This window comes from Lepisma saccharinum, chromosome 18 (genome assembly GCF_977018435.1).
Source record: "Lepisma saccharinum chromosome 18, izLepSacc3.1, whole genome shotgun sequence".
Taxonomy (NCBI): domain Eukaryota; kingdom Metazoa; phylum Arthropoda; class Insecta; order Zygentoma; family Lepismatidae; genus Lepisma; species Lepisma saccharinum.
The window spans coordinates 32,437,363-32,464,383 of NC_139246.1; the positions used below are offsets into that span (position 1 = coordinate 32,437,363).

The 27,021-nt window shown below is 37.2% G+C and overlaps 1 protein-coding gene across 1 annotated transcript; it reads left to right on the forward strand.

The window, feature by feature from the left end:
• Window positions 1–9,593: 9,593 nt before the first annotated feature.
• LOC146002203 (odorant receptor coreceptor-like) lies at window positions 9,594–27,001 on the forward strand. Its single transcript, XM_083139919.1, has 5 exons — window positions 9,594–9,707; window positions 21,021–21,120; window positions 25,270–25,374; window positions 25,637–25,792; window positions 26,948–27,001. Exons 1-5 carry the CDS (start codon window positions 9,673–9,675, stop codon window positions 26,999–27,001), a joined length of 450 nt encoding a protein of 149 aa, XP_082996045.1. The 5' UTR covers window positions 9,594–9,672.
• Window positions 27,002–27,021: the final 20 nt, after the last annotated feature.

The window sequence follows — 27,021 nt, forward strand, 5'->3', positions numbered from 1 at the left end:
CTACACTGCATCATCAAGGCAGCATTTATCTTGACTAATACCTATCACATATTTGCATCAATAAAATATATACGGTTCGGTCTGTTCCTCTGTAGAAAATGTATCACAAACTGTATGTAACTGTTTGGAACTTTGCTTTGGATGCGGTAACGTAAAGAGATGATAATTATGTATATAAAGGAAGGAAGGATAAATATTGAAAATCAGGAAGAAGGAATTTAGTAATATAAAAGGTGTAATTACTCCCAGACGTTTAGCAATCAGCCCAGTCAGGAAATAATAATGAAATGTTTAAAACAGCTATTGCCGAGTTGGATTTACTGAGGAAGATAAGCAGGAAATGTGCGAGTAGGAGGGAGGACAGCGGAATAACTGGGGATTGTGATGTTGAAAAAGGGGGATTGAATCTCGAGTCATTGGTGAAGCAGGTATTGGGGATTATCCCCAGAGTTCCGAGGAGATTGATGTGTATCGCTGAAACGGGTAAGAATTCTTACTTTCATATCCTTATATGTGCTGGTTCCAACCTTGACGATTTTAAATGCATTTGAGGGTGCGAGTCCTTTAAAGTTCTTTTAAGCTTGTTTTGGAAATGTTGAATATGTTTTTTTAGAAAGAAAGTACAAACTAAACGAGACATTAGATAGGATTGTTCGTCGAAAACTGGTGTGGGAATTACATAAGAGGAAGCAGGACTCCAGAATGCTCATTCTACCCCAGTACGAAGTCCGGTTGTGACACGTAGGCGGTGGAAGGAGATTCAAGAGCAGACCGCAAGGGAACTGTTTCGAATCCCGCCACGAAAGATGGCACAGTTTAATTTTATCAACCCTTGTCAACTTGAAATCCTGCATTTTTTAGGTACTGCATGGGAAGACGTATCTAAATTTATTGATCGTTTTGATAGTTTATGTACTTTAAATCAATGAGATGAGGATAGAAAGAGGCAGATGTTCCCTGCTTTGTTTTCCGGTCCAGCCCTCCGGAGGTATGAGGCCTGGAAGCAGAGTCAAAGTAATAGTGATAGCACGTCCGAACGGCTTAAAACTAAACTGATATAGGAATGCGCTGGTTCCATAGATAAATTAGAACTCGCGGAACAAATCAAATATAGGTTCCATAATAATACCGAATCCGTGTCATAATAATTTAGATACAAACAGTTGCTTTTGGTTAAATTAGACCCTGTTATGCATATAAGTAAACAAATTAAGAGTATGCGTTCAGGATTACAGCCCGAAAATATAAGGGGAACTTACAGAAAACAGTATGGATGTTATGGATGTATCCACGAACTGTTAAAGGAGTTTGAGAAATTTCAATTTTTAATGAGACAGAGAAATATAAAGCAGTTGCTTAGTGAAACGCTGAACCATTCTTTGTGGTATCAGCTGGGTGAAACAAAAATCCCCAGTCAGCAGTCAGCACTCTCCTGTTACAGAGTTTGGTGTATGGCAGAAATAATTCAAATTCACAAGCTAATCAGGAACTCAAAAAGCCGTGTGAATGCTATGCAGACAGAACTGCATAACTTTAAAAAACAAAACACCGACAAATCGAACTCAGAAACAGTTGTAAAAGAGGAAGACTAAACAGCTTGTCTTTAAACTTTTAGGAATTGATGACACAGGGCAACGGAAAAGAATGACAAGGAAAATAAAGTAGTAGCACCTTTAATAGACGAAATTTTAATGAAGAAATTTTTAAGACATTTTCCAAGGGGGCCCATAGGAATAGAATTTACCAAGGAAGAGGAAGTAGAGGTTTATCAGGGCACCCAAATGGGGCAGTGCCGTCTCTCGTTCCAATAGCCATCCGCGCCCCGAGGTAGAGGAGAATCGGGTGACATGTGTGAAAATCAGAAATGAAGGCTTTGTAAGTATCCAAATCACTATGAACGATCCTGCGATCGAAATAGGGATACTTTAAACACCCAGTGACTGTACATAAAGCAGACGTATGTGCAAAACTAGTGGGTCACCAAGTAGCGGTCTCGATCTTTCGTAAAGGAGTAGTTAATTTATATCAATGGACTATTTGTGATAAACAACAAAGGTTTCTCATTGATTGCGGCACGCAAATAAGTGTAATGGGAAATCGTAACAGGTTCCCCTGATTAGAGAAATGTAGCAAGCCAGAAGCAATAACCTCCTTCGTCGGCCGTTACTCTCTCAAGCATTCAAAGAATGCTAGGTCAGTATTAAATGAATCCTCCTGGTTGATTGGAATTGAGTTGCTGATGAACTGATATTAGGGAGCAATAACCAGGGGATCGAGGAAAAAGGATAAGTTAGAGTGTAACGGGCGAAGTGGGGTCTTTTGGTTTGGATCGAGGAACGAGAAACATCGGGGAGCTTGAGCGAGCTTGCATAGCGCAATTCTAAGAGTCTTCTGCGATGAACTCTTCATCATCGAATGGACAGGTAACATCCTTCTCTAACCATGTTGATCTAAACTAGAAGATATAAACCCAAATTCTTAGTGTTGTGCCATTTACATGTGTGAAAAGTAACCTCTCGCCCATTACCATCAAGTTATCTGCCAATGCGAGTGATCACCAGTGAGGATGAATGAATGACAAAACTACATCACCCAAGCATAATGGTTAAGATTCTTGGTTAAGATCCCAACGAGGCAAGGTTCGTTACGGAATGAAGGATTTCCTTGTGATGCAAGAAGATTTAAAATCAATACAGTTGTTCGGCGTCACAAATATTCAATTTGAGATAAATGAAATCGTAATATTGAAATTTTCGATCAACGCATATTCTTTCCGACATCCGTTCAGGATTATTGAAAATTTTGCTCATTGAATTATTTTGGGGAATGATTATTTAAAGAGTCAAAAGGCGAATCTTCATTTTGAAGTGAATCGGCTTGTTTTGAGACGATTCGGGACCACGCCTCGGAATCGGATTAAAATTGGAATGGGAAGCCTTTCGATGTTTCCATTAAAGTAGCAACAATAATTAAGTCTCTTGCAGCCAGAATTTGTTGCGCCAAGGAAAATTAGAATGAACCCAATAACACATTTGTGTATTCCATTAAAATTAATAACTTCAGAAGATAGAACTATGACGTTGTTGGAACCGGATATGCAGTTTCAGAATAAAATGGAACTGATAATTCCCAGAGTTCTTTTAAATCCGGAGTCACATCTCATTTGCATAACAAATCCTCTAAACTATAATCGGGAAAGCCTAAACTTGTGAAATTTCTAAAAAGTGTGAGAAAATAAATGAAAATTGTAAAAATGCACAGGTAAATGTCAGAGAAAAGTCAGAGAATGTAAGCAGTACAGTTCCTGACATAAGTACATTTCAAATTATTCCAGACATGTAACCACAAGAAAAAAAACAATTGTTACAATTATTAGTGAAATACAAAAATGTGTTCGTATGGTCAAAAGAGGATTTAGGTAGAGATACGAATTATGAACATAGAATTAGATTAAAAGATAATTCAAGCCTTCACATACAGCCCTATCCAATTCCTGTGCATCTTAAGTGAGAAATACACGATTAAGTACAAACATTGTTAAAACAAGGTGTAATTCGGCATTCAGACTTGCCATTTAAATCTCAAATCATTCTGGTTCGTAAACCAGACGGAAAATACAGAATTATTCAAGATCTTCGTTTTTGTACTAGTCAGTGTTTGATACAACCCCCGTAGGAAATATTCAAGAAATATTACATAATATGGGGGAAATAATATTTTATTGTTGTGGGTATTTGAAAAGTGGATTCCATAGAATTCCATTGACAGAAGATTCTAGACAATATACATTTGTCTCTGTCCCTTTTGTTGGTCATTTTGAGATGGTCAATGTTCCAATTGGACATATCACTAGGCCTACGGCGATGACACGTTCTGTTTAACTGTCATGCAAAGGCATCAATAGCTATAACTTCCAATTTTATATAGATGATGTATTTTGTTTCAGAATTATGTTTAAAGAAATTCTAGCGACTATAGAACAGCTATTACAATGTTTGCAAAATGAAGATTTAAAATTGTATTTCCAGAAATTATAGCATTAGGTCATAAATGTGGGAGATTTGGCTATAAAATAAGTGATAAAATCATTGATTTAATTAAGAATTATAGACGGACAAATACGTGTAAACAGGTAAGAAAGTTCCTCGGGCTATGTTCCTACGTAAGATGTTTCATTTCATCATATTCGAAAAAAGCAATGCCTCTACTGACACTTATTGGAAAGGGAAGAAATTTAAGTGGGTAAAAACACAGTAAGATGCGTTTGAACAATTAAATCAAGCTTTAATTAACGCACCCGTTTCACTGCCGTACGATCCAGAGAAACCGATCGGAGTTTATACGGAAACAAGGCAAGAAGCGGTAAGGGGCATTTTCATACAACCTAACGCAAACAAAATGAGTATCAACCAGCTGGATACTGCAGCAGGATGTTAAAAGAGAGCGAGACAAATCTGAGGACGGTAAAATTAGAATGAACGGCTATCTTGTATACCCTGAAATTGTTCAGATTTTATGTACTAGGCCGCCATTTTGATCTATATACGAACAATATAGCTCTGACGTACATTCGAACAAGCAAGAACTGGAGTTCTAAAGTCTTACGTTGGAGTACGGCTCTGGACAAATATTCTCTGCTATTCACTGTAAGACCACTCAAAATATGTCGGATGCTATCAGCAGAGAGACTGCAAATTTTGCCAGAAAATCAAGAACCTGAATTAGTAGAGCCCCATATATTGTTATTGGAAGATGAAAGTATCGACATAGATATACATCAATGATTCATTATTTGGGGAAGTAATTAAAAATAATAGAATAAAAAGACAAAGTGTGGGGCACAAACCCTACCCTCCAATGGCAGGCAAATTTTTATGTGCTAGAAAATAATGTGTTTTACAGACAGCATAAATTGGGATTTCGAATAGAAAAGTTGCTATGTATTCCTAATTATTGAGAAATTATGGAAGTGGAGATGAGTTAGAATAGTTGGTAGGTGAGTCGAGAGTCGAACCTGCACCGGAAGGCTAATCTGAAGGCACAGAAAGGAAAAACCAAGGTCGTCCATTGTTCAAGGTTATATTTAAATTGAAGAAGAAAATATCCATTAATTCATCACTCTCTAATTTTTGCTAAAAACTCGATTAAGGTGTGATTTATTTTATATACGGCCAAATGTAATTGCACGATAGTGTAAAAATTTTCACAGCTACAAAGATTGGAGAAGTAGAAGATATGGTGATACTCTCTGAAATGTACTCAGAGCTGGTAAATTATGAGCGCAGATGACAAAGTATCATTATTGTTATTATGATGAAAGTACAAAAAATGTATATAGAGAGTAAACCAGATAAGTAAATAAAACCGCTAAAAATATAAAAATTTTCTTCAGATCCGGCAGGCATGTCAGATTTGGAGGAATTAACCTTCCATTATCAATGGAAAGGGAAATGGTTAAGTCGCACAGCCTTATATATGTATAAGCTATATGTATATTTTATGTATATTTTAACAATAGCCAACTATTGTTTTTAGAAAAGTTTCGTCGCTCGTCTCAACTTCGGGATGGTCGCCACGGAAAAGTCACAAACGCTAAAAAAAATTAAAAAATGGAGCGGAGGGTCGGATCGCAGCTATGATAATGGTTGTTCTTGAACATGATAGTAAAAATGGTAAAAAAAAAAATTAAAAAGTAATTAAAAATCCAAAGAAAAGGCATTTCAAGAAAAATTAAAAAACATCACAAAAACATTTTACAACAATTGAAAATAATTTAAATAAATGGGAGGAAGGGTTAGATCGCAGCTATGAAAATGGTCAGATTTGAACATGATCGTCAAAAATGCCTCAAAAGAACAGACTTTTCTAAAAAAAAAACATGAATGTCATGATAACAGCAAGAAAAATGCGTGTTTCAAGATGTTATGGTCTCCAAACCATGAAAGTTCATAAGAATATCAACATTTTTGAAAGGAAAAATACGCCCTCTTTCGAAACAGAAGATATACTCTATTGTGCTTTCTATGTACAGTATACGTTTCTGAAACCGTTTAAAGTAAAATTGCATAAGCAGCATAATTTTGTGACCCACCGTTAACGTCCAAAAGGAACCTTTTAAAATTTTCAAAATGGTGGATATTTTTCAAAATGTATGTATGTATCCTACCCCGGTAACTTTTCTCCGGAGGTGCAGGGGGACCCAATGAATGTAATAAAACAAAAATTAACTTTCCAAATCGTTTCTCCGTCTCCGAGCCTAATTTCCATATATTACATGTAAAGAGGTTGTATTTTGGTCACTTATGATGTGACTGCTATTATTTGAAACATCTTGGAGGCAAGTCAATCTAAAGTATGATACGCACCGACTTATTGTATCATTTTAAGTGTTTAATATGTTGATTGTCTATGATGACGTAATTTGTTTTGTTCAATTGGGTAGTCTGTTATGGTTATGGACTAACTTTAAAAAACATTTGATTGTGGGTTGTTAGGAGGGAGATATTATGAATGTTGCTGGACAGAGGGGGCCACTCCGCGACTTGCACGTTATTGGCTAGAGCTTGTGACGTCACCAAGCGGACACGAGAGGAAGAAAGCTATGCGTAGAATGTAACAGATGGCCCATGAAACGCTGTGTTTTCATGCATCTTTTGATATTATACACCAAAGCTGTTAATTTAATTTGACAACAAGAGATCAAATATGCGATTGAAGAATACACTTATTCCGAAACAATGCATAGTTTATGTTTCATACATTATATGCGTGATATCTTGCCCCTGTAGGCTGTAGTCCACTGCCAGCTTTTCTTTCCAGCTAAACTATTGCATTTATTTTAAATGTCTAATTCTAAGGAAAGTTCTTGTCCGGGCATATTCTGATATGACTTTTTACTGAATATCCTGGAATTTCCCTTTAATATTTTTACGCTACTTTTCAGATTCTCCAGTTGATCGCCAAGGTTATTTAGTGTCTTCTTCCAGTTTTGGCTAATTGCGACGAACAGGATGAGTGATGATTAGTTTAAATTGATGAAGGGACACTCGCAGCAGGCACGTATCCAAGGGGGAGCTTAGGGGGCTTGAACCCTCCGAAAGTTTGCGGTTTACAATAGTTAAAATGAGGTTTTTGGTTTCTTGTGGTGTGAAATAAAATAACGTGACGATAATTTAAGGAGAGAAATAATTATCGAGTCAAGCACGTATGCAAGGTGGGAATCAGGGGACTCCAGCATCCCATTCAGGAAATTACGCTACATAAAATTAGGTTCATGGCTTCTTAAATAATGTGATGATAATTTGAGATAAATAATTTTCGAGCCAAGACACAGAGTGTTCTATAACCCTGTTATTGTTAATAGCGCGCACCCAAGGTGGGATCAAGGGGCTGGAGACCCCCCTTAATTTTTTCAGTTTACACTACATAAAATTAGTTTTTTTTGTTTGTTTTTTATTTGATTTATTTTATTTTACTTCGCGTTTTGTTCCTCTTAGCTAATTTACGAAGATGGAAATGAGTGATGAAATGATGAAAACGATAAATGGACATTCACATACAACCATGGCTGAGCGGGATTCGAACCCGGGACCCTTGTGCTAACCACTCAGTCACAGGATCCGGCAAAATTAGGTTTTTGTTTTCTTGAATAGTGTGCTGATAATATATAAGAAGAGAAATACTTACGAAGGCATGTTAAAGTTATGTTAAACTTTATATTCTTTGGCAACCTGGAAAGGTCATTCATTATCGAAATATTGCTATTTGATGTTGCTCGAAGTTTTTTTTTTCGTTGCAGTTTCAAGATACTATTCCTTTTCTGTTACTTATAGCTTTTGGGGGAGGGGGCAAGTGCCTCTGTGTACCCCACCATAATATGTGCCAATGCGACACAATATATTAAAAATTTGCCCCCTCTAGGATTGACTTCGCCCCCAAAGAATTCCTGGCTACGGGCCTGATTGAATAGCTTCTTTGGTCATTATTTACATGACATTTCTTCTCATTGATTGACGAGAAGATTGAAAGGATGTGCAGGGGAGAAACGCCTGTCCTGTAAGTCGTACATTATATTTTCAGCACAATTTCTCAACAAACGCACATAAAGTAAAGTAACAGTGCAATTGTTACTTAGTGTTCGCTACCTACGAGATGTTCAAAGTATTATTTTCGCGGACGATGTTTCAACTTCAAAGCTAATAAATCTTATCTTGCACTCGATATTCAATTAAGCAATACTTAGAAACTGAGTTCCGATTGTGTAAAGGTTTTTGAAAGTTGCATACGTGATGATATGGAAGGCGAGTGTGGAAGATAAGGCCGGAGGCGCATCCACAAATTTTTATCTGGAGGGAGAAAGTACCAGGATAAACGTACCAATAATAATAATAGTAATAATAATAACATTAATAATGGCATTATTATTACTAGTGGTAGTAGTAGTAGTATCAAAGACGTTATTATCCTCATAAATTACGCAAAAGGGAGGTAGATGTCTGTGCTAAAGCATTTATTTTGAACAAACGATTTGAAATATTTTTTCAACGCCAGAAATTTTACATTAGCTAATAATTGAAAACAAGTACAAAAACTGTATTTTTGAATGGCAGAAAATGAATGATAAATGCATGCCGAAGATATTTTTCTTGTACATATAACATGTATAACTTTCATATGTTTTACACATATGCAACATGGAGCGACATAAAATAAGAAAATACATATGCAAGATGCTAACACTAAATTATGTACGTATTCAAAGTTTTTTCATTACATATATACAAAACATATTATTTAAATACATCACATTACAAAAAACAATTATATTGCGAGCGAAGCGAGAAAGAAAATTTTTTGATCCAATTTTTGCAATTTAAAACAATATTGATTTAATAAGGAACAAAAAATATCACATGGCGCCAAGGCATTCTGTCTTTCACATTTTTTTAAAAAAATAGATTATTTGGCGCCCATGGCCGACTCCCGACGCCCCCTAGCTACGTCTCTGAACTTGACGAGACTGAGAAAAGCTGGCTGGCACTGCAAGCAAAGCGAGCAAGATAATTTTACGAAATGTATTTTTATTTGTATAAAATTTGAAATAGAAGGGGGCAATTTCTCCTCTGTGTCCCCTGCAGATGCCTTTGGCCATCAATGTTTGCCCCCCCTAGAATTGACTTCCGTCGAAGGTTGGGGGACAATGCCCCTGCCCTCCCCTGTGGTTGCACCACTGGGTAAGTCCGAAATTTGGAGGAACAAATTGAATCAATCCTGCTACAGCAAATTTTTGGGAAGCGATGATCACTTTATTCCAGGCGATTTTCTTCTATTATTATTGCACGTGGCAAGAGCACAAACAAATTGATTTGTTCTCATTCTACCGGCATTCAAGAAAAAGTGTGTATAAGTAAATAATCGACCCATTTATCTCAAGCTTCCGTATACGATAACGAAGTAAGTTCCATTCTGTCCTCTTAATGCCGTCATAGCGCGCACAGAATCATGGGAGAAAATCTCGGAACCTCGGGAATGGCCTACCTTATAAAGGTACCTTGGTTGCTGGATATATTTCTGTTAATGAATGAGTTAATGTAGTTATATAAAATTGTATTTAAGAACGTTTATTTACTTTGTGTGTAAAATTTATATTAAAAATTTATGTTATGACTTATAATGTATGCTGGGCATAAACAGCCAACTGAAAAGCTGTAAGTCCAATAAATCTTTGTTGGGTTGAGTTGCTGGATAGTGATTTTGGAAATGTGAATCTGTTAATTTGTGTAGTCAAGAACAATTATGATATTAATACAATTGTGTTTGTAATAAGGAGTTTAATTGCGAGTGCAAGTGTAATATATTAACATTAACTGACATCTAAATATATTTTTTGTGTGCGAGAGTTAGTAAGGTTTACGTACACATATCCTTATCTGATTTCCCACAAGTCTCATACTCGCCGTCGAGGAATAAAAGTAAGTAGAACAATTGAGAATAAACCGGGGAACGTAACAGGTAGATATGTCAATGTGGTAGGGCGACATAGGGACACAACCTTAAGATTTAACTATATATCTTGCAATGATCATCGAACAAAAGAAGGGTTCGGAAAGGTATTCTGGAAGATCATAAAGGTACAAAATGAAGAGAAGATGTCCAGGAAAACTGCATTAAGGACCAGAATCGTATTTCAGTCAGCGTAGAAAGTTAATCTTGCTGGATAGACAACATCCTGATTCACGTGTTCTATGACTGTACCAACTGCATAGAAAATTACACATTGTCTGCTGAGAAGAATATCAACCACAACTATTTCCTTTACACGGTAAAAATGAAGTAAATGTAAGCAAATGCCCTTTACATGCGGGGTTGCCAATTAGTTAATTCTTAACTCAGATAAAAACAAAGTAAGAATGTAGTTTAACGGCATATCGTATCGTTCCCTTAGGAACGACGGGATCGAACCTGGGACTTTTAGATGTCCTTTGGTTGGCGATAGCTCATTTCATCATTCATACTCGCTTGGCCATTTTACTCATAAAAGAGGTTGTGAATGAATTACAATTGAATAGACAATACACACAAATTGGATTTAAGTCTACCCAAAAGATTGTTTCGGCATTATGATGGGAAAAATTACCTGGTTCAAATAGGTGCTGAAGTTCTCAGTGGACGTTGGCTCGGAGAATAGACTTTTCCCAACAGCGTGTCGACGTAAAGAGTGACCGTTCTCAGAGGTACTAACACAGCTCTGTACCTCTGGCCTAATCACTTTCGAACTTCTCTCTAACATCTTGACTAACCTCCTAACTATCAGAAACCACACTATTCATCCTCGAAGGATTGCTGCCGTAAATTCCGGTTCGATGTACCTTCTTACTTCCTTGTTTATTACGCCGAGTGACCCATGAAGACTGATGTAACTTCTTTACTCAGTAATCCTTACATTCCTAGTGTATGTTTCCTGTCTGGGATTCTGATAGCCAAGAATCGAGAGAATTATCTTTCTGTTCTAATAAAATATATGGGTGTTATACGATATTTTCATCGCAAGATCTGTATGGAACAGCTGCCATCAAAACTAACCAATAGGATTTCTCTCACACGTCACGTGCCTTTGTTTAAAACGACTATATTCTTGCAGTAAATGGAGAATAGGCTCCTGGACTAATTCGAGAACGACTAGTAGTCAAATTAGAGTCCGAGGCCCTCGTTTAAGGCAAGAAGTGAAGATATCCTGTGACGAAAGAGGAATTTTGCAGGGTTAAGGTGACAGAGTAGTGTTCGGGAGTTTGGAGGTTCTATCCCTCTAACGGTTATTCGTAGTTTTTTCCTTACCCCTCCAGATAAATGGTGAGGCGGAAATCAGAGACCTGCACAAGACCTGGAGTAGACCCGTTCGCAAGACATCGCTCCTAAAATGTCATGCAATCTGCGCAACACCCTCGCTTGAGCAGCTTGTCTGACCACCTGCCCAGATCGTTCCTGGCAGGTATTGTAAACACGATACCTAGTAGGTCTCAGTGCGTTCTTACAATCAACTGCACGCCACTCCCTCGTCATGACGTAGTTGCTTCGAGTATAAACTGCACCGGTAGCACACCTTTCTGCAGTGTTGCCAACTGCAAACGGTCTCCACTACTTAAAAAGGGAACTCAAAGATTCGTAAGCCACGTCGCCAATGAAATGAGATTTAAGAATGTTGCTACTTTTCCCCCCCACCCACATGGAAATAGGTTTTCCGTGCTATAGGCTCCAGAAGAATATGTCGTAAACTACCAATAATCCAGGGCAGTACTGGAACATGTCACGTTCGACTCCGAGGTCGCGAGTAGAGCAACTGTTCTACTGCTAACACCAGAGCCGTAGCCAGGCAGGGGCTAGGGGCATTTTCGTTACTCTCCCACCTTTCTGAAGTTTGGTAAACTACTTTGTAAAATTTATTTGCAATGACGAGTGAAAATGTTGACTGCAGAAAATATTTTGCTCAAAAATTGATAGTTAAATTCACAGAATTCCAAGAAGAGATAGGCGTAAAATTATTTCATCTGATTTACTAGCCGAAGTCAAAGTAGCAGGAAGTAATTAGAAAAATTTATCTCAGGTTCAGACGTAGCTGAAGATATTGAAAATATACTGAAAGTATTTGAACGATATTTCTAGATTTTCTGTGTCCAATATTAACTTAATGATTACACACACACACACACACACACACACAATTTACTTTCATATAATACTATTAAACCTTTGAAAATGGACTTGATTTTTGAAGCAGTCCCTAATGATAACCAATGAGCGCCCCCCGCCAATCAATTCTGTCTACGGTCCTGCAGAGCCGAAACCATGATTTTTCGTTTGGATGGGCAAGTATCTGGATATACATGCCAACAACAACAACAATAACAATAATATTAATAATGTAACATCAAATGAATTATTATTCTCAAAAATCATGCAAAAAGGGGATGGGTTGAAGTCGGTTCTAACGCCTTTGTGTTCAAACACTAGATTTGAAATATTTTTTCAACACGATAATTTCACATTAGCTAATAATAGAAAACAAACACACAAACTGTTTTTGATAGAAAGAAAGTGCATGATAAATGCATTCCGAATGTACATATGGTATGTAAAATTTTCATGCACTCTTCTCAAAATGTTTCTTGACCGATCTGAAATATTTCTAAGTCCAGTACTTTGTACTTTGGCAACATAGCTCTTGAGAACGAGCAGAGAGTAGCCAACGTTACTGCAGGTCGCTCTACTAGGCGAGAAATCTTGTGGTGAAAGATTTACATTTTTGTGTATAACATGAAGTCAGAAACTATATTAAATCAACATATTATTAAATAACATAACTGAAAACTCAAGTATGAGGAATAATTTAAGAGAATAGTTGCCATTCGGAATGTTAAAATTGCAATCAGAGAAACTGTTGTGAGGTTGGAAACACTGCACTTGCTCGTGGTCCACCAAGAGGAAATCACCGTCAAGTTTGAACACAAACGGGCATAATTGCTAATAGTTTATGCAAATAAAATATAATAACACCTTGCAAGGTATTGTGCAATGAGCGAAAAGCAATAATTCTCGCAACTTGTACTGAAAATGTGTTCGTCGTTAAGAAATCTGATAGCTAGCTCCAACATGAACACGTTTCAAGGCACAGACATCAGCAAGGTTGTAGAGTATTGGCAAAGTACTCGCACCTCAGATATATTTTACTTTCCCTAAAAATGATGGGTCGCGGGTTCAAATCCAACACCGTCTACAATTTTGTTTATTTCCTTCTTTTTGTAAGTACAGATACTTTGCGTAGGGAATGTATTATTTTTTTTGTGTTTGTCGACCCTTTTCTTGCTTTTAGGTCATTTTCAGATTTTTTGTACTTCATCGTTACATTTTTCTTAAGTTTGAAGCTGATTTTTCTTCTTCCTTGTTGAATTTTAAATGCATTTGCTAATATAACTTATAGATTTAAATTTCCTGACATGGTCTTATTAGAAGCTCGCCATTAAACGAATATATAACCATGGAAAACACAACTATTATTTTCAAGTGAATTATTTGACAATGCATTAAATAATTAATTGTGGTAAATTAATTTTTCTGACAGCAAACTAAAACTACTTTGTGCGAACCCTACTTCGAGACTCTGTTGCTAGCTAATGTTATCGCTTTAATCTGTGCTTTAAAATTAAATTTGTCACAATATTAGAAAATATATAATCTTGGGTACGACAAACACAAATGTATTTTCAATTACTGGCCGTCGTGGAAGATCCATTCTCAAAGGAGGTGAATGATTTATACAAAAAAAAAAACTGAAGTAAAAATGATAATAATAACCCATGGCTCTACAGCCCTTGAAGAGACCTAGGCCTATCCCCTGGCTGCCAGTCTCCCTCCCAGAATCCTACCTAGAGGTGTGGACATCTTCAACCGGTAATTGAGTTACGTGGGAAGAGCAAATCGAACCCCCAGCCATTGTAGGAGAGTTCCGAGATAGGTTCACGCTATTCACTCTTAGATCCCCAATTTCTTCACGGTGGTGGGTGCCATCGGCCCTATACATTGGCCTAGAAGCCAGTGACAGAACCGAAGTGGACTCGAACTCATTCTGTCCCTCAATTGGAGCCCAAAGCAGAGCACCTTAGACCGCACGATCACAGAGGAGGACGAAGTTAAAATAAAGGGAATTAAATTTGCACTTAACTGCTTTCATCCCTTTGCTTCAGTAGTTAGTAGTTTAATCCTCCAAACAGCAAGTTTTATGAAATTATTCAACTCTCTTTCAATTTATTTTAAAAAATCAATCTTACATTTTCTGCGCGAGAAGTATTGTAGGCCATTTTTTAAAACAATTTTAAGGTTATTCTACAGGTCATCAACTTCCGAGCCATAGCGATGACTAAGCTATGCTTCCTATGTGATTCCTGTCACGTGGTGTCAGATTGCCTGCTTCAATTTAGATAGCTTTGCGGAATTTAAGGTTTCGAACTCTTGGAAGAAATCAACGTTATTTCAATGAATCTGAAGAAATATTTCCTGAAACGTTTCTCGCCTTCTGAAAAAGTATCTGCTGTGGTTGGAGACCGATCTTACGACCCATGTCAAACAAGTCGAGCACAATACCACTACACCACAGGTGCTACTAGTAATAAACATGTAGTTTAAAAAATGACAGTCCACTATTTAGTTTCTGTAGTTTAACAATATATTGTTTCCGTACTTCTCAAATGACGCAAGATGAAATTGTAAATACCAATCTGGGAGATTGAAGTGCCTTTCTCCCTCTCCCCCCCGCCCCTCTCTCTCTCTCTCTCTCTCTCAATTAATATATACACATTAATTTACTTTTGCTACTTGTCAGATCGAAAAGGTTTGTGCTTGGCCTCTCTTCATTCTCCAGCATTTCTCAGTACTTTGAACTTCTGAACACACACACTTGCACATCCATGAGTAATTCTACGCAAGTTTCACATAACTAATAGTGGAGACGAATAGGAGATTTTGCTGTAGTAACGGACCTAAGCAGCTGACTGTCATTTTTCAAACTATATGTTGAGTTTTAGTGGCACCTGTGGTGAAGTGGTATCATGTTCGACGTGTGTGACAGGGGTTGTAAGACTTTTCACGTGTAGCATGCCTCGATTGGGTGGAAAGTTACTGCCTTGAAATAAATCTCATCTCTGAATTGTATACCATATTGCCAGAAGGAAAAAAAAAATACATTGAGCTGCTGGAACATTCGTCGAAATCCACACCGAATTACATTTCGCGAATATTATTAAAAATATAGTCAATCTAATTACAGCCGGACTCTGTGGTCGATTGGTTAGCACATCGCGCTGCGACGCCAAGGGTCCCTGGTTCCAATCCCGCTCTGGCTTGGTTGTTTGTGAATGTCCATTCATTGATTTCATCATTTCATCACTCATCCCAATCTTTGCAAATTAGCCAAAAGGCACAAAACGCGAAGTAAAATAAACTAAATCAAATCAAATAAAAAAAAATAATTACAAAATTCCATACTCAATGTATCTGTACTTACAAAAACAAATAATAATAAGAAAGAAATTTGTGGAGGGTTTAGGATTTGAACTCGCGACCCATCATTTCAAGGGAAAGAAAAACATATCTGTCATGCGAGTGTTTTACCAACACCCTAGAACATCGCTTGAGGCATATGCCTTGAAACGTGTTGATGATTGAGCAAGCTACCCCATTTCTAAACGACGATAACATTTTCACTACAGGTTGCGAGAATTATTACATTTCGCTCATTGCACAGTACCTTGCAAGGTGTTATTATATTTTATTTGCATAAACTATTCGCAATTATGCCCGTTTGCGTTCAAACTTGACAGCGATTTCCCCCAGGTGGACCACGAGCAAGTACACTGTTTCCAACCTAACAATAATCTTTCTGATTCCAATTTTTACATGCCGAATCGCAAGTATTCTCTTAAATTATTCCTCATACTTTGGTATTCCGTTATGTTCTCTATTAATATGTTGGGCGAATATAGTTTCTGACTTCATGTTATAAACAAGAATGTAAATCTTTCACTACAGAATTTCTCGCCTAGTAGAGCAATCTGTAGTTACGTTCGGTACTCTCTGCTCGTTCTCAAGAGCTATGCTGCCATATTAACGATTTCTGGACTTAGAAATCTTTCAGGGCTATCAAGTAACATTTGGAGAATTGTACAATATTTTCTATTCACATATACAACATGGAGCGACGTAAAATAATAAAATACATATTAAGCAACATTTTAACACTTAATTGTGTACGTATTGAAATATTTAATCTTTAATCTTTAATGCATATTTAAATACATTACATAATACATTTATCGATCTCATAACAAACCAACATTGACAGCAATGTTAGCATGAGTCGCCGTTGCATTCTCTGTTTTAAAACGTTTTTCATTTAGATCGTTCGTCTCCCAGGGCCGACTCCCGCTACCACGTAGCTACGGCATTGAACTTGATGAAACTGTATAATATATTATAATATATTTCTACTTTCATAAAATTCGAAATAGAGGAGTTGCAATTGACCCTCCGTTCCCACTCTGAAAATGCCCTTGGCCGTCTGGAAGGAAAATACAAGAAAAATATGACAACTAATTCCATCTTGATTATCCTTTAGCCCTGTTACTCTTAAATTCTGCTATCCTGCTTTTTCTTGTACTTTAATGTTTGCCCCCCTTGCATACCCCCGCTAGACTTCATCTCCCTCCAAGGTTATAGTGCAATTCCCCCTGTCCCCCTGTGGTTGCGCCACTGCGTACTTGGTTAAGACACCATGCAATGAAAAACTATTAGTTTTCGATGAGGAGTTCTTTGTTTGCCCGACCATTCATTTAAAAAATAAAGCTGTAATATTGCGTGCATTTTCTGGCAATAAGATAAAAACTGCTTACACCGAAAGAGCTAAGTATATAAATTGGAGGAGAAAGTATGTCCTGGGACTTCGTAAGGTTTAGAGCTACGTAAGTAGGCAACAGTGGCTGCAGCTGTCCACATGCTGAATAAACGCCTAAAGCAACACGCTGCCGGAGGGCTGTTTCCTTCCAGCAGGTTTTGCAGGCGCCCGGGTCTTGTTGAATGCCCAGCTACATTGTAAGCGACAGCGCCTTGAAGACGAGGAACCCGGGTAAAGACGCAAGTCGACTAATTGTCGTGGGCCGTTGAGAAGGCAAACCCGTTCTCACGGGGCAAGATGCACGGGTAGGCAAAAGGCCGACTTTACAGTGCTCTGGCGGAAATCATTTTATCTAATAACATAGACTTTTCCTCCTTCTCGTATACTTAATGCGGCTGATTTACGCTTTAAATTAACAATTTTCAAGGAAACGAACCAATAATACTATGAGAGCAAGTCTTCGACAGAATTTTGAAACGTTCATTACAATTAACTTTTGGACGAATCTCTCATAATATTTATACAGAAGTAGTCATACAAAATGCAGGAGGGATCAACAATAAATAGAACATAAGTGGTAACTGCATTTAAGTAGAAGTTATATGTATATCATTGGGTATATATTTCTGCCTCACGTAAAACTGTATATCACGGCGTAGTGGAAAATTGATTCATCGTGATGAGAGAGTCGAAAACAAAAAAATAACCGCGAAACATTCACGACATCTTAAAAGTGAATTACAAATCAAAAGGTATCCCTTTGAATATGAAATGTTACAAGCAAAACTGGTATTTGGTAATTGGCAGTGAGGGCCTTTAATGATAGCTTAAGGTAGAAAGCAGTAATCAGAAACTTATAAATGACTTGACAAAAATTGAGATGTACGAACTGTGATTTTAGTTACTGAGATTTCGTACAAATTGTGAACCTTTGTTGTTGATAGACATAGGTGTTCCAGTACTACAGTGTGTGTTGCATTTATGTGGTCAAATTCTTGCGTTAGACTGGTGTTTTTTGATTGGTTGTAAAATATCTTGCCCGCTATTATTTGTCCAATATTTAGTCCTGAGATCTGCAGGCAGTAATATCTAACTGTTCAGGAAATAACACTTTTCTTGCTTAAAAGTTGGAAAACAAAGTTGTAGTTGTGTGAATCTTTATTTATCAGTAAAATCAGATTGTCTTAAGATACACCAGGTGATAGAAAAGATTCTAATTGAAAATTTCGAAGTAAAAAAACCGAAAGGTATGGATGATTTAAGTGAGTATCAAACATCACAGGACTTGTACATCAAAGCTCTGGATGAGTACGCAACATTCCAGATTACACTCTTCCGAATCATCGGCGTCTGGCCTCGGGGTTTTAAAAAGTCAAGGTTTCATTTCTGCAAAGTCACACTCTTCAACATGTACACGTTCATATTTATCGTAGGTATGACTGCCATGCACACATTCTTCTTCATAGCAAAGTTCGTGATTTATATTGATGACATCAGCCAGGTGGCGCAGAATGCTGTCGTGATGCTGTATTTTCTGGGTGCCCTGATGAAGCAGGTCTTCATGCTCTTCAACAGAAATGACTTTCTGAAGTTCGTACGCATGTGGGACCACTGTATCATTGACCAAAGGTTCTTGAAATCGAGAGCAAAGCTGTTAGATGCGGCGGAGAAGAGATGCAAGAAACTCACCATAGCCCTTCTTATTTATGGCTTCGCCATGATAGCGCATTGGCACACTAATCCAATTGCAATCGCCTACCTTTCGCCTGGAAACGACACCAATACCTCAACGCCGTTCAAGCCTTACAGGTATCTACCGATAGAAGCTTGGTACCCATTCGACGAGCAGGTATCTCCAGCTTACGAGATCGCCTATTGGCTGCAAAACATTGCTGGTCCGATCGCTTTAATCAGCAACGTGTCATTCAACACTTTCTTCATCCTAATACTCATGCTGGCTGGTACGCAGTTGGATCATATTTCAGATACCTTGTCCGGCTTAAAGGGTTTAGCAAAGCCTGGTTCCAATCTTGAGGAACGTCTTGAAAACAATTCTGCTTCTGCTAGAGCCACAGTAGATCCAGATGAGAACAGGAATGTCAACGACAACACTGTTATGTCTGTTGTTACATATTGCGTCAAGTTGCATTGTGAGATTATAAGGTAAGTTGTAGTATATTCTCGTAAGTTGTGCTGATGACTTCATAGGATTCTTAGGGCTAGAAATTGACAAATCTATATTTGTATTGAATATTTATAATTCCAGAATAATGTTTTTCTTTTGCTAAGGCAGTATTCGTGTGACTGGACTTTACCCAGTGAATCCAAATATTTTCACAGATGCTGAGTTTTTTGCATATAGTTGAGGAGACCACAACGAGAACAGTAGGCCTAGTAAATCAACTGATTCCACCACCCATGAGATCACCCTTCAGAAAATACCTGCAACGGACTTTTATCTGAATCCAAACCCGAAGATGGAGCAGGACCTTCTGATAGAAGTGCAGTGGCAACCCCATGTTACATCTCACTTGCTCCTGCAATTTAGAAGAGGCAGGAAATAGGAGAAGGAAAGCAGGGACCTCTAATATCCTGACGTCATTATCATATAAGCCTTCCATCGAAATGTCCACTGCTGTTAAGAAACAGCCTGTTAAAAAAATGGAAAAAGGGAGAGACGCCATTACCAAAGGACTGCGAATCACCAGACTCGGACACTGTCAGCCTATTCAGCGTGAGAGACGACTCTTCTGATCTCAGTATGTCAGGTGGCAGAACACCAAGTAGTGACGATGCTGAATGTATCTTCTGTTCTGGACGATTTTCTGATGATAAGGGTGAGGAAGAATGGGTTAAGTGCAAAATGTGATATGTAGGGCCATACAGAATGTGCAGGATATGATAATGGACTTTACGTTTGCGATTTTTGTAAGTAGGTAAACAGAACCTAATAATCATAGTGATACAGACAGGTAAAGTTCAGGGATATTCCCATACTTGTGACTTTACAGTGTTCACTTATTTAATGTTTTCATTCTAATTCTGTTTATATGTTCATTTTCTGCACAATGTTGCTAGTATTCAATATTTATACCCCATTCTTTTGTGGAGCAATCATGTCAACGTTTAGGAAAATGTTATTTACAAATAATTACCATAATGTTAGGTAGTCTAAACTTTATATTCTATTAAAGCACTAATTAAGGAAGAGGAGGTGAGTTTCTCAAATACATTTTAAAAAATATGTGGCGTTAAATGGTCAAAAACAACCTGGTATTGCAAATTTGTGCCCCTTGCCCTATATATTAGGGTTAAGTCGACACCATCATTTTCCGATACTGACCCAGTGACCGATTCCAACCGATACCGATGCCGATACCGATACTTGTGTAATTTCATTTTGAAGTAACAAATACTAGTTACTGAGTCATAACAACTCATCACATCGAATTCTATTAATGACATTATGTAACTCCCAAATTATTCTCATCTATCATTATAGTACTTTAAAATGTCTAGAATTACATTCGATAAATTACAATGGAGTACGTTGTTTTGCATAATCTAATTTGAAGTTGCTTTTCTGCCTCCTTAGGCAAATCGTGACGGTGCGGATGAACGATTATTAGATGTACGTGGTGAAGGGGCATTCACAAATAAACATCCATGGCCAAACCAGGAGTCGAACCCGGAACCCTCTGTAGCATAATCATTTGTCGACCAATCAACATGCAGGATTTGTCAGAAATACAATTTATGTTGATATAGCCATAAAATGCTGCAAATTTGTGTCGAACTTTACCTAAATCGAGAGTAAGTATTTCTGAAGAAAATTTCACCAACGGAAACACTATACAGGGTGTATAGAAATACCAATACTAAGAACAGCAGATGGTAACATAACGTGTAGATCTGATGTAAGGTTAACTACAAATGACATAATAATAGCATTGTAAGCATAAGGAGAAAACTGGTAATGCTATAGACATGATTCTTAGGTTCGTAAGCTAGTTATGGCACTACTGTATTATGGTACTTATCATTTCGTATCTAACAGAAATTTTGAATTTCGTTTCGTTAGGTTGGTGGACGAGATGGAGAGGATATACGGTCCTGGGATGTTGGTTATGCACTTCTTCAGCCTCCTGGTTACGTGCCTCTTGGCCTTTGATGGAACCACAGTGAGTGACTTTAGAATATATACAGGGTTATTAAAAAAGGATTGTTAAAAATACAAGCTGATTGGTTCATACCTGAAATGGCATCCCACAACATCCATGACTCGAATTGCAGAATAAATCTTCATGTCTTACATGCACCTTTCAAGTATTCGATGTTGATCAGGCGCATGTATTCAGACGGTAGCTCAGTACTACGCATACGCATCTCAAACATAGCTTCGGATGTCAAGTCTCCGAACATCAACAGTCAGCAGTGGATTCGAATTTCTCCAACCAACGTGCAATGCAATTCCTATGCGGTGCATCCTTTTCGAATTTGGTTCAAAAGTGATTCTGCACTGCCACAACAGCCCGAAAATGCCCTTCTTCTGTTCGTATGTCACCATCTTGAATCACATAGCGCCACTAGCGCCACTAGTGGCAGTAACCTACGCATGTAACACGAACAAGAACTTGAGACCCTTCTTCTTCACTTCTTTCCGTGAACGGTCGATCCACAATCACACTCGAAGCTTTCTTTTTACGAAACACACTATACACCCAAACAAAAGTACAATATTGTGGTTGTACACGAAGAAAGATACTAAAGTAAGCCTTATTGCACTTCGTAATCTTTCAAGCAATTGTTATACGAGGGCTTCTGGAAAATTTTCTGCAATCAATATGAAAAAAAAAGATGTGAAATTCTGAGAATGGCTTTATTGTTTTTCAAAGTATTCACCCTTAAGATCGATACACTTTTGTATACGCTCAAACCAATTTTGAAAGCATTTTTTCCATTCTGAAGCTGATACCTCAGAAACCACTGTTCGGAATGCGTCAACAGCTGATTCAGCCGACACAAATCGCTCACCACGCATGTTATTTTTCATGTGTGGGAACAAAAAGAAGTCATTAGGTGATAAATCAGGTGAGTACGGACAATGAGTCATTAATTCGACATTTTTACTGGACAAAAATCAACACTTTGGTGTGCTGAGTGGGAACTGGCGTTGTCGTGGTGAAGAATAATGACCTCTGGCAAACAAATTGTTGTATACTACTCAACATTTACAGTCCGTCGATTTTCTAAAGCTGTTGTTGCCACATGTCCGATATAACAGAAGAAACAAGCAATCATTTGCTTGGCAGCACTCCTCGAACGAACAACTTTTGTTGGTTTCGGCTCACTTTGAAACACCCAAACAGTGGATTGCTGTTTAGTTTCGGGTTAGTATAAATAGATCCAAGTTTCGACCCCTCTAACTATGTATTACACCAAATTTGACTTGCCTCGGTTGAAAGTTTTGAGCATTTCTTTACACCAATTTACACGACCCTGTTTTTGAGATTCGGTCAAGTTGTGTGGGATCCAGCGGCTTGAAAGTTTCCGTACGTTCAGATGACCATGCAAAATCGTATGTATTGCTTTCTTGTCAATGTTCAAGGATGCCTGAATCTCACCGTATGTCACATGCCGATCTCTCTCAATCATTTCACGTACAGCATCAACAACAGACGTGGATGGACGACCTTCATGAAATTCATCACTGAGGAATGTGCGACCATGCTGGAATTTGGAAAACCAATTTTACACAGTCCTATTGCATGGTGATTCATCCCCAAAAGCCAAATGAAGTCTCTCGATGCATTGTCTCGGTGTTAAACTACATTTGAAATCATAAAAAAATCATTGCCCGAAAGTGTTCACAAGAAATTTCCATTTCTCACACGAAATTACTTCTTCAAACTGCTGTGAAAAATAAACGAATAGGTTTAAACAAACAATCAAAAATAATTTAAACATAAAAAAAGGTCTATTCTTCCGATTTTTATAATAGCTTAACACTAGCGCTAATGTTGGTGGTAGTTTGCTGAAACTTTTCAAGCAACCCTCGTATCTTTCAGTACTCTCCTACTTAGAACAATAGAATAATTCTATAAGTTAACGTCATTTATGATACGGCACCAATGCTATCGCCAGAAAGGGGGTCAAGCAGTTAGCCCCCACCAAATCGCAAGAGCTAAATCAATAAATGTTATTTTAGCCCAAAATGAGCATTTCGTATATTATATAGTGGAGTATTAAATTAGACCGCCCGTCTCAGAACATGTTCCTCTCTTGTTCTCCTTGCTTTTCCCTGACACCCCATTGTAAGAACAGAGTTGACATGGATCTGCCACAGCTTTCAAATTAAAATGTTCACACAGCTTTGTGTAATATGGAGACAAGAAACACACTTTTATTTATAATTATGTAATTGAAGTTCTTTGTATAACAACATTACAAGCCATATCCGGTAATTATTTCAGGTGAGCGATCTTAACATTTGAAAAATTTCATAATTTTTATTATTCCTTTAATGTTCGTCAGGCTTCATATTTTTTTTTAATTTGATATGTTATCTCTTCTATGCCTCAAACAAGGCATGTTTTATTGATTACTTAACCCAAGTATAATTATTTTCTAGAATAAACCACATGATTTGGCTTGTCATGTTCTTGCCATCAACTGAAAGTCTTCTGCCAACAGTATGATTAGCCACATTCTGTAAATAACTTTAATAACTATTACAACATTAAGCTTCTTTAGGTGTCTAGCCAGCAGTAGTTATTAATTCACGAAGACATCCGTTGAACTTCATACTTAAGCATCAATCTATTTCATGCCGTAAATAAATCTGCATAAAATATTTTACCCCAACAAGTTCTAGAACTTATTGACACAATACTATGACAAGCCACAGATTGTTTTACTGTTTACTTATTTGACATGAAAAGTGAAAATTCACCTGATGGTCTGTAGTCAATGTCCTCATCACTATCGTCTGTCGGAAAACTGGAATCATCATTTTAATTATGTAACAAAGTGTCAAAATTAAGCAATTTTTTCCTGGGATTAAGATACACGTCACTTTACACAGTGGTTTGTCATTTTCTCAATAAAGAGAGGGAAAGTTTGTTAATCTGCATTGTGCTGCTTTATCTTAGAAATTTACGAAAGTATCACTTGAAATAGTTGTATCCTGCAACAACACTCTACTTGGGATGAAAAAACTTTCGGCAAAAGTGTGGCTCGTCATGATGTTGTACCAAGCCATTCAGTTATACCATAACAATTTATTATAATTAATTCTTGTACTTCTAACTACATATTCTGTAGCTCAAGTTTATATTGCATTTTATTTCCTTTATCTTTTAATGTATCTGTATCACGTCAATATTTATGAAAATTATCAGATAGAACTGACTATGTTATAACTTAATATAATTAATGGTGGGCATAGGCGGAGTTCTGGAGGGGTCAGGGGGGCCTCCCCCCAACTTAAAGAAGACTAAAGAAATAACACATGATTAAGTTCAGTTACTACATTTTTGTTATGATGCCATACCGCAAATCTTGACGTTTGACATGATGGCATATGCGGTAATTGCGCGGCAATAGCGGGTCTTAGACGGTTTGATTGATGTGTACAGTTTGAAGAAAGAAAAACGTAAAATGACTTTGTGTTGAGTCAACAGTTACTGCTGAGACATCCAAAAAAAACTTTTCAATTTAATTTTTCTAAAATTTCTGAAGCTTACTATTGTACCGTAACTTTTTTAAGCTAATACGAGTGTTGTATCAATAAAGAAATAATGAAATGCAAAATGCAACAATCGTACTGTTTTACTTCTTTTAAAGCTGACAACCAATATACTAATTAATATTTGTTTACTTAAGCGAGGAAATTTAACATTTTCAAATGTAAAAGGCCTAAAACTCAGTGTTTTAAGTTATTGTTTTTATTTTTAATTTCCGGGGGAAGGCCTCCGGACCCTTTATAAACTAGGGGATATTCAATAACCCTCAGGTACATCATATGCTTTTCCAGGGTCCGGCCCCCCCAAAGCAAAAGCTCAAACTCCGCCCATGATGGTGGGCCCCGCAGATGGCGCAGTGGTGGCAAAGTATGCCTTGTAATCAAGGGGTCACGAGTTCGATACCCGATGAAGGTATATAAGTGATTCGGATTCCACTTTACACTGTAGGTCCAGTCCCGATTAGCCTTAATGTGCACAAAGTGGATTTACAACACCAAATCAATCAATCAATATAATTAATTGCACAATAGGTAATGATATTAAATACTTACTTGTAATTTATTAGCATTTGACCTTTTTTTTCAGGTGCAAGGCAGAGGGATGAAACTCTTCTGCATTATTGAGTATTTGACGCTAACAGTCGGGGAATTGTTCATCATATCCTGGTTTGGGAACGAACTCATTGTCAAGGTTCTACCATTTTCTTAATATTTAATTTTATGGTTTCGCCTCAGTTATTTTATCTAGATTTACCTTGTTATGTTTTATTGCCTGCAATGTGTAGTATGGCGCTGAACATTAACATAACATTAGCATTGTTACTTAGTTGCTAAGATGCTTCTAAATTAAGATAAACTGTCATAATATAAGTACTGAATATTCAATGTATGACTCGTCTATGGTTATCATTCTCGGTGGAAATCAAGTTCCCACAATACTTTATCTTCCTCAGAGCATGGCGATAAAGAATGCTGCTTACGAAAGCCCATGGTACGGGTGCTCTGAGAGAGTGAAATATGCTGCACGGATGATTTCCGTAAGGGCGCTCTACCCCTTGAAGATTACAGGGAAGAGGATGTTCACTGTTCATCTGGAAACTTTCAGCAACGTACGTATATATATCATTCCATAGGTTCAAATACACCAAGTAGTGATGAAATATTCAAGTTATATGCACAGAGTGTTAAACATTCTAAGTAATTATATGCACGGAGTAAGAATACATTCAAGTTTTAAGCATAGAGTGACAATACATTCAAGGTATAAGCATGGATTGACAATACATTCAAGGTTTAAACATGGTGTGACAATACATTAAAAGTTTAAGCATGATGTGAAAATACATTCAAGGTATAAGCATGGAGTGACAATACATTCAAGGTTTAAAGATGGTGTGACAATACATTAAAAGTTTAAGCATGATGTGACAATACATTCAAGGTATAAGCATGGTGTGAAAATACATTCAAGGTTTAAGCAAGGAGTGACAATATATTCAATGTTTAAGCATTGTGTAACAATACATTCAAGGTTTAAGCATAGCGTAACAATACATTCAATGTTTAAGCATGGTGTGACAATACATTCAATGTTTAAGCATGGTGTGACAATACATTCAAGGTATAAGCATTGAGTGACAATGTATAACCCATACTTTGATGAAATATTCAAAGTACAGTATAAGCTCAGCGTTTTGAAACATCTAAGTGCTGAACGTTCAAAATACGAACGAAGTTTGGTTAATCGTTGAAGTTATAAGCATAGAGTTGTGAAATTTCAAAATTTGTTTACTTTATGAGGCACCAGAAAATACTATACATAAAATTGCTATTTATGTAAGTAAAGTAACGACAAGTAATATCGACATTTATGAAACCAAAACAAGAAATTGTGTATTTCTAGGGACATATTTCACAACAAAAATTTTCACGAAGCCTGGATCAAAACATCTAGTTGATGAAAAACTATATTTTATAATATGAATGCCTCTTTCTTAAATTTGGTGCGGTTGTTAAACGAATGAGTATAGATGTCGTTTTCTGGGGGTAGCCTCCTGTTCTGCTCGGAGGGTATTCCTGCTAGTAACTAAATCTTAGTTTTTACCTAATTTTCTATTACAATAGACTGTTTTCTCTGTATTTCTCAATGGAATATTTTATCAATGTGAGTATTGTTATGGTGTCTATAGCCCAATAAAGAACTTAAGTACTATTCAGAGGATTGGTAATTTCAATGTATATTTATACGTTTTTTCTTCTTGCAGGTAATGGGTGCTGCAATTTCCTATTATATGGTCCTAATGTCATTCAAACAATAGATTTAACAATGCAATTTGTA

Coding starts and splice junctions, on each gene's coding strand:
- LOC146002203 (XM_083139919.1), top strand. CDS start 9,673: ATGTATGCTGGGCATAAACAGCCAACTGAAAAGCT. Junction 21,121..25,269: donor TGGCCTTTGATGGAACCACA/GTGAGTGACTTT, acceptor CTTTTTTTTCAG/GTGCAAGGCAGAGGGATGAA. Junction 25,375..25,636: donor GGAACGAACTCATTGTCAAG/GTTCTACCATTT, acceptor TATCTTCCTCAG/AGCATGGCGATAAAGAATGC.